We start from the raw sequence: 13,999 nt of genomic DNA on the forward strand, positions 1-13,999 counted from the left end.
CAAACTTGTTCTCTCTAGATTTTCCGTTTAATTCCGGGACGCCTCTACATTTTTCATCGATAAAAGTCGGCGATGAAAAATTCAATCCTGAAACCAAACGCCTTTGATATATGATGCTCAAGCCATGTTTTTATTTTATTTTTCATTTCACAAATTTGTTGCATCAGATTTTCTGAAAGATCATACTTAATAAAGATCATTTCGAACAACTTTTTTGCAATGCATACATTGTCCGGTGATTTTGATTGACAGTTCAATACATGTGCACTTCGCGTGATAGATTGACTATGACGGACAATGAAATCAGAAAATATTTAATAAAGAATGGGTACAACTGATATAGAACTGATATTTTGTCTATGTAAATGGATAGGATAATCGGGATTAAAAGGGAATCTCTCTCTCTCTCTCTCTTTTTCTCTCTCTCTCAGACGTGAATATCAGTATCTTGCACAATAAAAAAATATTCTGTTATGGAATATGAAATTCTGTATACATGTTTATGGTAATTATAACCAAATATTTAGTCAGATTTAATTGTATATAACGAATCAAAAGCCAATGCTTGCAAGAATATCTCCGAATATAAATCCAGAGGGGGGGGGGCTTCAAAAAAATTACATACTCAGTAATTTTATGTTTGATGAATTATAAGGAAAATACGTCAGGTTGCATGTACATACATATAATCATATAACATTGCATAAAATTCATTCGTATACTTTATCCAACATATCAACAGACCTTTGCAGATGTTTTTGTATCATGTTTTAGCGTAGCATTATTTCACACAGAAACGCGCAACTTTTACATAATGTTAACCCTTTGAGTACTAGTATTTCACAAAAATCCATGAATCGTTTTTTCTCATATTTAATAGCTTCTCGGGTATATAAAAGTATAGATCATGTATAATGAATAACAACGACTTTTTATCAATGAAATATACATGTTATAACCAAATCTAATCTATAGATTGATTTTCTTTCTTTTAAGTGGCAGATATCAATTTATTTCTAAAGGCTTTACACTTACTCTTCTTTCGCTCAGTTCCCTTTTGAGTACATGTACTATTTTAGAATCGAAAATAAAACTCGGATTCCGGGATAATTTCGCATTCAAATCAGAGAATGAATTAAGAATACTTTATATATATATATTCATGTGTAAAATCATAACTGCCATTACAGCCTTACACTACGCTGGCAACTTTAAACTATACATATACTGAATGCGGTAACTAACGTAATCTTACATGTAATTTGAACAGATTTTATTGTAATATAATTACAATGGGATTGAGCACAAGTTCTGAAAACTTATAACGCCCTCTCCCTATACATGTAAATTACACATTTCATTCTTTGCAGTATTCAGTGAATCAACCCCCCACAATAAGACATGTGTATCTAATATGTGGATTTTGTCAAAATGTAAACATTTATGTAAAAATTCATTTCTGGCGTTCGCATACTTGGGACGTACGAAAAAAATAATGATATGTGTCCTAAACTTTACCGCACGTGCACAAGGGACTGTTGCCGTAATCAAAGTAAGAAGGTGGATCAGATCTAAATTTTTTTAATCTTACATGTAGAAATGGATATGGAAACTCAAAGTCTAAATATTTTTTTATGTGGAATGTGTAGGTCTAGACGTCTGCAACGTCATGAATACTACCTCCGCCTTTTTCTCGAAAGTTCTTTTCCCACTAACATGTCAGAGTTATCTATCTTTACTTATTGTCACCACGTAAATAGAGAAAATCAATTTATTGACGGTACCTTAAATCTCCAAAAGGAAGAATCCGATTGAATGAATAATATATTTAGTATTTTTGTAGAATAATTTGTATATACATCGCTGTATTGTATACTGCGTACAATATTATTTTCTTCAAAGTGCTTAGTTGACACCATAGACCTAAATCGAGGTCTATGGTTGACACAGAACGGATATTTTTTTTTTACATATAAATTTGTAAATAAATAACTTTCAATATACAGACTAACACTACACAGTCAAATTTAAACTTTACATATACTGAATTAAGTAGCATGCAAAAGATGAAAAATTGAATGTGTAAATATGTTGATCTGGAGAGCGTATATATATATGTCTCTAACGTCATCAATACTATTTCCGCCTTTATCTCGAAAGTTCTATTCTCATTCACAGGTCAGAGTTATCTTTCTTTACCCACCTTATACATACTACGTAAATAGAGAAAATTTCAGTACCGAAAATATAAAAAATGCGGAATCTGATTTAAAAACAAATTATATATTTAGTATTTGTAGAAAAATGTCTGTTTTACATAAGAATATCTTGAAAAAATATCTAAAAACAAAAAAATAAAAAATTGACCAAAAACAAATTCACTTCCGGTTCGGACAGGAAGTATTGGAAACACACGAAAACAACTTCAAAACAAATAGAATATCATGATCTAATACTCCTGTAAATTTCATATCTTTACCTAAAACCGTTTCCGAGAAAACTACCGGACAAAAGTCCATTTTAAAATTCGAAAATCGGCCATAACTTCGGACCGGAAGTGAATTTTTCAAAAAACGGAATTTTATATAAACTTCATATATCAACCTACTTACATGAGAAAAATTGTGAAAATCTATCCAGCCATCTCTGAGTAATCGCGCTCACAAAATTTGGGAGGAATAATAATAATAATAATAATAATAATAAAAAGAAACAATACAAACACTATAAGTCTTCCGTTGTGAACGGAAGACTTAACTAGAAACTCTTGTTGCTTCAGCAACAAAGAAGGTCTTCCGTTCTCCTCTAATTATCTGTAAGAAGGTATGTCCCAAAATCATTTCAAATACTCTTTTTATAAAAGATATTTATGGGAGAGTAAGAAACTCAATTTATGCAGTTTTTCTCTCATAACCAGAAGTCGTCGTTTTTGTTTCCAATGGGACTGACATATTTCGAAACTACTAGTAAAAAGCTATTAAGGTAATTCTAAGAAAGATTCCATAAAGAAAAGTTTAAAATTTTGATTTCTTTGATCACTTCCTGTGACGACCGGAAGTGACGGTGGATGATCTTAAACTCAAAGGATTTGTCTATTCATCAAGGTCTACCACCCCTAGTAGTTTAGTGTCTTAATCTCTTACCGTTAACGAGATCTAGTAATGATAACTTCTGATTTTGAGGACAGGAAGTCTCGTGACAGGAAGTGAATTTTACTGAGATATTAGACATTACTGTAGACATTTGCAGTCTGAATAACATATCCAAAAATTATTACAAATACTTTAACTATAACAAGTATTTATGGGAAAGAGAAATATTCAAATTATGTAGTTTTTCTCTTTTAACCGGAAGTTGTCGATTTTGTTTCCGGTGATACTATCATATTTCAAAACTACAAATAAGATGCTATAATGTGATGCAAAAAGTTTCTATAAAGAAAAGTTGAATTTTTCGATTTCTTTGATGACTTCCCGTGACAACCGGAAGTGACGGCGGACAATGTTATCCCAACTGGTTTTGCCTAATCATCAAGATCTACCACTTGAAACAGTTTGGTGTCTTAATCTCTTATCGTTTACGAGATCTAGCTATGATAACTTCACAATTTAAGGACAGAAAATCACGCAACCGGAAGTGAATTTTCCTGAGATTTTAGACATTACTGTAGACATTTGCAATCTGAATAACATATCCAAAAATCATTACAAATATGTCATGTATAAGAAATATTTAGGAGAAAGAAAAATACTAAAAAAATGCAATTTTTCTCTTAAAACCGGAAGTTGACGTTTTTGTTTCCAGTTGGACTGATATATTTTAAAAATACAAAAAAGATAGTATAACGTCATGCCAAAAAAGTTTTATAAAAGAAAATTTGAAAATTTTGATTTTTTGGAACACTTCCTATAACGACCGGAAGTGACGGCGGACAATCTTTTCCAAACTGAATTTGCCTACTCATCAAGATCTACCAATTGTATAAGTTTGGTGTCTTAATCTTTTTCCGTTTACGAGATCTAGCTATGATAACTTCTCATTTTGAGGACAGGAAATCACGCGACCGGAAGTGAATTTTACAAAGATATCTGACGTTACTGTAGACATTTGCAGTCTGAATAACATATCCAAAAATCATTACAAATACTTTATCTATAAAAAATATTTATGGGAAAGAAAAATACTGAAAATATGCAGTTTTTCTCTTATAACCGGAAGTTGTCGTTTTTGTTTCCGGTGGGACTGATATATTTCAAAAGTACAAATAAGATACTATAATGTGATGCAAAAAAGTTTCATAAAACAAAAAGTTGAAATTTTCGATTTCTTAGATCACTTCCTGTGACGACCGGAAGTGACGGAGGACGGATTTAAACGGATTGCACAAATCTACTTATCATGATCTATTATTCATGAAAGTTTTATGTCTTAATCTGTTATCGTTTCTGAGATATCGTCCGGACATGATCACTTTTTGAAAAACGGAAATTGGACATATTTGACGACCGGAAGTGAATTTTGAAAAACTGTAAACTACATTTGAAAGATATTTTTGATCTCTATCATCCCTGAAAATTTCATAAAAATCTGTCCAGTCATCTCTGAGATATCGTCAAAAAAAGAAATTACAAAAGGGGAAAATAAAATAATAATAATAAAAAGAAACAGTAGAATCACTATAAGGTCTTCCGTCTGAAACGGAAGACCTTAATAATAATAATAATAAGAAACAGAGTAAAAACAATATGTTCCCCAACTTCGTTTGGGGAACATAATAATAAGAAACAGAGTAAAAACAATATGTTCCCCAACTTCGTTTGGGGAACATAACTAGCAACTGGAAATGGAGTACATAAAATAAACTTGACTAGACGAATTAATATACCTTCAATGGCAGAGCCGACTGATTATCAAGCTTATGCTAACAATAAAGAACAACTTATAGCCTCAAACACACAACTAAAACTGTAGAATACGATCCAATATTCTTAACTTGAACAGAACAATGCATTAATTAGTAAATGCATATAGGTCACCAAACCGGAAAACACGATTTTAGTAAAGTCTGATGGCTACCAAAGGATGAAATGTAAAATCCACCCCATTTCCCCTGTATTATTAATCCTACAATCTTACATGACATAACGACAGGTAAGATATAACGATAATAGCCAGAACTAATCGTAGCTGACATATTATTTTCAGTAAAGCATAAACGAACAACTTTTTTTGCAGGCAAAGTAAAACATAGATTGAACGAGAACTGAAAGACTTCATAAAATTACGTTAACTTAAAAATCAAGTAATATATTATAATATATCATTGTGTAGCAGTATCGAGTGCTATATGAAAAGATCTATCTTGATATGGACTTCAATTCAACATTTCGATTTTGACGACGACCTTCATGTATCAAAATCATCTGCATTTGAATCACTCGGACCAAACGTGTGACGTAAACAATCCTCAATTAACTCCACTACGCTCCATACAATCCTTCGATGTAAGTTGTTGAGGAATATGCATCAAACCGATATTTCTCCGCCGGAAACTGAAACGTCACTCATTTCATATTTCGCTCTACATAATGTAAAGATCTTATAAAATCGTTTTTGAACTTTTTAAGTTGTTTTCTTTGTATATTGGTTTTGATTACAATCGTATTTTAGAAGTCTTTGAAAGCAAACACTGTGTTGGCCATCCCCTCACCCAGGGATTTGGTTGATATCGGTTCAGTGGTTCTTGAGAAGAATATACAAATATAAGTTTACAGACAGATGGACGCCGGACAAAATGTGAATTTTCAGCTTGATTATTATTCGTTACATTTCTGTTTAATTTTGTTACACTAATGGACTTTTTCGAGAAGCACTGACTTACACAGTTGACAGTTTACTTGACATTTAAACCCGCATAATGTATGGAGGTACGGATTTGATAATAGATAAGAACACCTTTCTAGTGGTCATAGGTAGGGCCCCTAATGTTGTTAGTGGTACTAACATGTGAAGACCGGGAGTTGAGGGTAGGGTGGTTGTCATTTTCTTTAAGGACAACTGATTTACTCCTTGAAATAACCTGTTATTTTGGTTAAATTAAATGTTGAGCTAAATATTTTATCATAAAAGAGCTTCTGTACATCGTTCTAGTGTAAACGTAAGCTGTCAACTGTAAAAGTCAGCGCTACTCGTAAAAGAAGTCCACTAGGTGCTATCTTATCAAATTGACAATGTTTATTAACATATATTTTTTAATAACCACGGTTTCTTAATTGCAGAACTCCTCAAAACACGTGCTATATTATCATAGCTCTTTGGGTGTTCTCCTTCCTCGTATTTTCATGGGTACTAATGGTTGTGCGGGAAGTGAAGGCGTTTCGTCCCATTTGTGTGGAGGAAATGGAAGATGACGAACGAAAAGCTTACTCAGCCTGCATGTTTATCTTCTTTTATCTGATTCCACAGACATTGGTTGGGTTTTGTTACATTCAGATTGCTCAAAAACTACGCGCGCACTTGAGGCGTGGTGCCAGACTAAACCAGGCGGCACTTGTCACACTGAAAATAAGAGGAAAGATAGTGAAGATGACATTTGTCGTAACTCTGGCATTTGCAGTTTGTTGGCTACCCCTTCACGTAGCAGCAATAATGAATTCACTAAACGTTCCAGCGACGACATTTTCGTATCATTTGCAATTATTTGCGCCGTGTTTTGCTTATATCACAGTGTCTCTTAATCCTGCAATTTATTGTTTTATGAGTAAAACTTTCAGAAAATTTTTGAGAGCTGCATTTACCTGTAGAGCAATCTCGTTAAGTTCTGCCATGCTAGGGGAAGATGCTGAATTGATTCCAAATAATCAGGATATGAGCAACAGCAGTAAGCATTGGGAACTTAGAAGCATAACCAACAACCATGACAAGTCATCACATGCAAATGGATCTATCGATTGCACTATGAACACCCAGACGGAAACTTCCTCAGTGCCCGAAAATTTGGATTGTGCGATAAATAACTTGCTTGAAAGTTCTTCCTCACCGGACAACCTTGTCGATAAAGAATGCCAAACAGAAAAGACTTGTATATCCCAAACAACGAATATATGATTCTAGATTTATAAAATGTATTAACAATATTATTGCTTTTCTAAAGAGCTTCATTAAGCTCAACAAATCACCAAACATAAGAGGAATTATGGTTTTTCAATTCAGTAGGTTATTCCTTAAGATTCTTCATTGTTGATGATGATTGTTGAATTGACGCATTGATGCATTATTTTACATTTCCCTTAATGTAACTGTTAATGATATTATTATTATACATTTTAATTTTCAGATTATGAACGATATTAATAAAGTATTTCTCAAAATAAATGTGTACATTTTGACAATCTTTTAATTCTGAATTCATTTTGTTGTTGTTATTCCTAAAAACTAATAATATGATTTTTAGGTCACCTGAGTAAATTCGGGTTTGCTATTTGTTTTCGTCCATTGTCGTGCGTGAACATTTGAACATTTTTATCTTCTTCTCTGCAACCGTTCAACCAATTTTGGTATAAAGCATCTATAGGTAAAGGGGAACAAAAAATGTGAATTTCATGATCCCTGCCTCCCTGGGGCCGGAGGGTGGGGCCAAACACCACTAAAATCAAAATCTTCTTCTTTACTCCTGTACATCAAGCAGTCACTGTGTTGTCATGATTATAATCAGCATTAAGTCCCCTATCGCAGTTGTGAAATTCAGGGCCCCATATTTGCTATGGCGGGGCAGTATAAATTATATAGTGAAATTCACGGCGCATTATATAAATTCTGTCCGTCAGACGGCTTGAATTTCAAAGTATCTAATGGAACAACCTTTAATTTTACGACCTTGAGGAAGATTTAAGTGCTGTCTTCAAAAGGTTTATCTAGAGGCCAAGGGGCCACATCGAATATTCACTGATACTTTTCACAGTGTCAAACCCACATACTAAAAAACTGGAAGTGTACAGTATAATTGTACAAAGACTTGAAAAGATGCATGGCCATGTTGAAGTTCATCCCATATTCGTTAATAATTGTACTAAACAATGTGAAATATAAGTTCTTTAGTATGCAAACGTAATTTATTACTGCTTATGATTAGATTATCCTAAATTTAACAGCTTCCGTGAAAATACGACTATATCCGTTGTTAAATATTTACTATATTTGTCGTTGTGCGGGAAAGTATTTTCGTTGTACGAGGCGTTGGTAAATTAGGTGCGTTTTTCATTGGAAATTTTTAGGATAAATTATAGTTCTTCTTTCAGTAATCGAGGAATACCTTCTTGTTGTGTGCTACTACTGCCACTTTCAGACAAAAAAATTTACACGAAATCATTGATCACAGGACACCCTAATGAATATCTCAGATACAACGAAACAAGAAATAAGGAAACGCAAACAACAAGAACACAATTTTAAAATCATTTCAAATGAAATAAACGCCAAGGCAAATTTATTACATGTATTCAAAATCATGTCTCGAAAAAAAATTCAATTCAAAGTTTACAGTTCTTATGACTCAACCAACGGATCAAGTTAAAAAAAAAAAGGTTGCACAAATCCCCTCCAATCTGACGATGCCTCTGTAACATGTGATTGTAGAATGATAGTCCATATGAATTTCAACACTGTACAATGACATTCTCGGATACTGTGGATTGTGATCATAATATCGAAGAAATTATTTCCATCCTCCCCTTATTTTTTTTCCCAATTCAGCTCGACACTTTGCTGAAATTTATCAATTTGGTATCAACAGGATCATTTCCTCTATATAATACAGCTTGGAGGTTATTTGGAGATGTGGTCCAGTGGTATTCTTTAGAAAATTCTTCCTTCATGAGATACAGAGATATAGTTAAACGTTTTTGGAGAACCGGTTTGGAATTATTCAAATGCAAATGTCTTCGTTTCATGTCAGGATTAAACAATAATTGAAATATACACAATGGACATTCTGAAAGGGGACAAAGTAATCCAAAACAATCAAAAATTTTGTCGTACCATCTCGTGCTATTTTGGACTCAATGAAACATCATAAATCTGAAGAGGTTTTAACACCAGGAATATTACCCATGGCTAATTGTATTCGGCGCGTCGGCGCACCAGCGCGTCCATCTCATCCCAATATCACACAAGTATTTTCTCCCTGCATTAAAACACACAAATGACAGCGATTTTATTTATGATTTAAGCATTATCGGCTATATTCAAGTCGACACCCCGAGTCCGATTGTATTTTTTTGGTTAGGTGGATCCAGAAAATTTTCTTTAGGAGGTGGTGGCTCAAATCGGAAGGCGAAAAGGATTTGAGACATAGCTTTAGTAATTTTACTATGTCAATTTAAAAAAATAGAATCTTCCAGGGATCCGGATCCCCTTTGACCCATGCATGTCTAACCACGATTTGTGCAAGTGTAATCCAAAATTTACTGCATTTTTTTAGTTGACCTATTTTCTCTTTTCTCTCTTTCTCTCTACATACATATTGTATATTAATAGTTATATCTCCAAACTTTAACTATAGCATTAAAAAACATTTAGTTCATTTGTTTTTATAAATCAACTTTATGCATAACACATAGGCATCGGAATCGGGGGGGGGAGTTATAATGATGGACATTATATAGGTATTCAACATTAGGGCGTAAGCTCATTAAGTCCCCCCTCCCCCAACTCTCATCAGGCAAGGCAGTGTAGTCCTAGAAGAAGGGTAAGTGGTAGTGTAAGTGGTAATGTTTGAAAGAAAAAAATTGGTACTGAAAGAAGTCCCCCCCCCCTCACGAAATAGGATTTTCTTATTTGGACAATAAACACATTTTCCGTTTTTTTGTTTTTTTTTTGGGGGGGGGTCTTGCTAAGATTTTTCAGGTTCGAAATTTATTTTTTTTTTTCTTTCACTTAACCCCCCCCCCTTTCAATTTGCTACCGACGTCAATGTAACAAAATAAAATTACCAGTATTACATTATAACCCTATACTCTAGAGTTTAACCTCCTTTTAAAGACTTGATTTGCATGGCAATAAGCTACCATACATTGGTATAAGTGTTTGAACAAGATGCCTCGTTACTTTTAAAAATAATACTACTAAAGATTAACTTGTCTTTATCAGAGGATGGGGAGTAACTTTAGTTACAGAAATGGTTTTGCTATTAATAGCCCTTTTAAACGAACTTTAGGTCAGAGAAATACTTTAAAATTTAATGAAAATGATAGAACAGAGGAAAAGTCTTACTTTAATCATTCTAATGTTATGGTGATCAAAACAACCTTACCTTTTTGATTCTGTAGAATCTTTTTTCATTTAATTCTCACATCTTTCTTGTGAAGCATAAATGAACATAATTTGAAAAAGTTGTGAACAAAGTATCAAACATTAAATTTTATTGAAAATCGTCAAAATCAACTCCTATCGGTACTTTCAGTACTTTGATTAGTATAGGAATATCGAGTGAAATATCGAGTCCGATGCTGACAAATATTGTATAAGCGATAAATTTTATATACAAAATCTGTTGCGCGAGCGCGCCGAATACAATTAGCCTTACCCACAATGAAAGATTCAATAGCAGATAAAGATCTAGAAAAAATTCATTCATACTAGTTAGGCGTGGATGGAAAAAGAATCAACTCTTCGAATTTTCCACCTGAATACATTCGATCCCTGTAGCAATTTATCAGAACTTTCAGTGGTGATGAATATACACCGTGCATAACCCCACATATGGGGGCGCGGAATGGTGCCATCCGGGGGTGAGGAATTCGAAGCGGAATTTGCAATGTTCGTTGACCTGATTAGCTTTCCCACAGTGATTGAGATGAAAATAATTCTAAATTCACTTACGGCGGAACACAGTGATATCCCAGCTTACTGTTACTCGTTTCCCAGCTCGGGACTCGTCCTAGAAATACATGAACACTTCTGCAATAACTGGCAAGAGCATGCGGGAACGCAAATTTGACCGTTTCTTTGTGAAAATTGGTGCCTTATATGTCACTCAGCTTCATTTGACTTATGTGAGGGACTTCTAGATATGATTTTGCTCCAGACACTCCAATGTTTCGGAGAATTCCACCTCAAATAAAGGGGACAGATTTCAGTTTAAGTGTGTGGCACCCGGGGGTAAAGATTTTAGTGGAGGCTGGGGGAAGGAATAATTTTTAGTCATTGTATATCAATCGTAATTCTTAAAATCTGCTCTGTTTTATTGGTTTAGATTCTGGAATATAAATTTAAATTGGAACTGTCTTTTTTAAATGATTCGACAAATAGTGCTTTTTGCAGGCACGTAGCATCGTTTTTGAAAGTGGGGGGGGGGGGGGCAACCAAAGAAAAAAAAATTACTTACTTGTAAAAGTTGACAAACAAAAAAAAGGGGAGGGATTTTGAACAATCTCGAAAATCCTATCTCGGGGGGGGGGGGGGGGGGGGGGGGGGGGGTAGTGGCCAATTTTTTTGGCATACAATACTACATTTCCTTGATATCACTACTGTGGTAAGAAATGGGATGTCCAACCAAACTGTCAATGGACATTTTCAATAGTAAAGGTAATGTGAAAAAAAGTTGGGAAGAGCCCCCTGGCCCCCTGTTGCAGCAAAGATTTTACCACAATTGTCAATAAGATGATTAATGACACATTTTTTGTTTGTTTAACTTTGATTTTGTTGAGTAAGTCTTTCCACAGATTTCACAGGGAAACCGTGCGTACTTTCAACGTCTACATGAAAAATACGTTTGAAAAAAACCGAGAAATTACGGAAAATAGTCGAATATTGCAAGCTAATCCTATAGTGCGGCAAATATGAAGGTGAAATAATAAAATTCAATTATAATACGAGTTCTTTTCATCTAACATTAATCTCTTTTGAAGAATCTCCACAATTTGCAAAAATCTTACAAAGATTGAAATTATTTGCCAATAAAATACCATACATGCTAGTACACTTGGGAGGCCAAAAGGGATCATTTTCTCATAGTTTAACACAATTTTTCGATTGCAGTGGGCCTTTTTTTTCAATTTTATTAAAGGAAGTTTGCGTAAAATATACATTTTTGGTCAACAAAAACATGGAGCAAAGACCCATTATCCTTTAGAATACATTTCTATGACACAACATTCGATTTTTTTCGGATAAATACTTCAAGTCCATTTAGTTAAGAGTCCACTTCACTTTTCATCAGGAGATGTGTAGTTATATCATTTTCGACTGTATCAATCTAAAACGATATACATGTATTTAAAAAGGCTTATAGAAACAAAAGGGGTACATTATCAATACATGTTATCAAGTAATGCTTATTATACTACCAATATATGAAAAAAACTTCGAAAAGTGTTTTAATCCCAGATTTAAAAAGAAAAAAATGGAAAGGGTGGTCCAGCCCTCAAGTGCCTGTGATGATACTCAATGTTTTTATTCCTAGGGGTTCGATCGCGAACCCCATGAATACCATTTATAATAACAGGTCTGGAATATTTTTTTTTTCGAGAAAATTTTTCTCAGAAAGATTTTGTTTATCTTAATTTCAATAATGAAAAATTTACTCTAAATTCTATTTTCACAAATTGAATATGATTTTTATATATCTGAAGCTATGGGTATTCTGAACGCCTTGTTAGCTCGTCTCCTTTCAATAGTCAGTATATCTAATTAATTTCACTGCATGAACACGCGTATATATAATTCTAAATCAATTCTATATACATGGAACATATGGAGATAACGAACAGTATTCAAGATCAATAGTTCATAAAACAATACAAAACAGGAGCAGAGCAAGTGTCTATTTACTGTAAAAGAAAGATATGTATACCTTTAGTATATTTAAGAAATGAATCTTATCTTAACCTATAATATACACGTACAAACGATAAAACATTACTTTGACCAATTTATGTATATGCATGTATCGTATCACATGGGTTACATTAAGCTTAATTTCAGTGTAAACAAAGAGACAATTTTTTCCTCCAAGAATGACTTCAAACTGAGCAAATTTTAAAATTAACGTCAAGCGGAGTAAACGTTTTTGTCGTAGCTGATGGTGACGTAGCCAAGTTATGTAATTGGCGTCGGAAGCAAATTGAAAGGGGGGGGGGGGCTAAGTGTAAAAAAAAAATTATACCTTGAAATGAACCTGACAAGCAAAAAAAAAAAGGGGGGGGGGATGTTCATTTGCCAAACACGAAAATCTTATTTCGGGGGGGGGGGGGGGGGGGGGGATCGAACTTCAGTACCAATTTTTTTTTCCAAACATCACCACTTTCCCACTTCTCCCACTTTTCGACGTGTCTGTGGAAAGTGGGGGGGGGGGGCTAAATCTACGAAGCAATGTTCAATGTCGATACCAAGTATATATTTGGGAAAAAAAGCCCCCTCCCAGCCCCCCGGTTCCGCCTATGTATGTGATACAATATAAATTAAATCTTTTATCCAATCAAATGACGTGTTACAACTAAAATTAAATTATATCGAAATATACAAATAGATGTCTAGTAAACAGTTTAAATATGCGCGAAAGTGCACTTATTCAGGAAAAAGGTTTATGAAATTATGGGAGAGTTAATAAATTTATTGTAGCAATTCAATGGTTGTATAATCAATATAATTTTTATAGAAACGATTCATTTTCATTAGTGAGAGATTTATTCCTTCCCCCAGACTCCACTAAAATTTTTACCCCCGGGTGCCACACACTTAAATTGAAGTCTGTCCCCTTTATTTGAGGTGGAATTCTCCAAAACATTAGAGTGTCTGGAGCAAAATCATATCTAGAAGTCCCTCACATAAGTCAAATGAAGCTGAGTGATATATAAGACACCAATTTTCACAAAGAAACGGTCAAATTTGCGTTCCCGCATGCTCTTGCCAGATATTGCAGAAGTGTTCATGTATTTCTAGGACGAGTCCCGAGCTGGGAAACGAGTAACAGTAAGCTGGGATATCACTGTGTTCCGCCGTA

The 13,999-nt window shown here is 34.0% G+C and overlaps 1 protein-coding gene across 1 annotated transcript in view; it reads left to right on the plus strand.

Annotated features, from left to right (window-relative positions):
• LOC134256041 (galanin receptor type 1-like) overlaps window positions 1-7,221 on the plus strand; it is a 65,411-nt gene extending 58,190 nt beyond the window's left edge. The window contains exon 3 of the mRNA XM_062738632.1: window positions 6,279-7,221. Coding sequence (XP_062594616.1) covers window positions 6,279-7,107 — 829 coding nt within the window. The 3' untranslated portion in view covers window positions 7,108-7,221. The remainder of the gene's footprint in view (window positions 1-6,278) is intronic.
• The last annotated feature ends 6,778 nt before the right edge of the window (window positions 7,222-13,999 follow it).

This window comes from Saccostrea cucullata, unplaced genomic scaffold (genome assembly GCF_032062105.1).
Source record: "Saccostrea cucullata isolate Sc308-1 unplaced genomic scaffold, CSIRO_AGI_Scuc_v1 ctg2761, whole genome shotgun sequence".
Classification (NCBI taxonomy): Eukaryota; Metazoa; Mollusca; class Bivalvia; order Ostreida; family Ostreidae; genus Saccostrea; species Saccostrea cuccullata.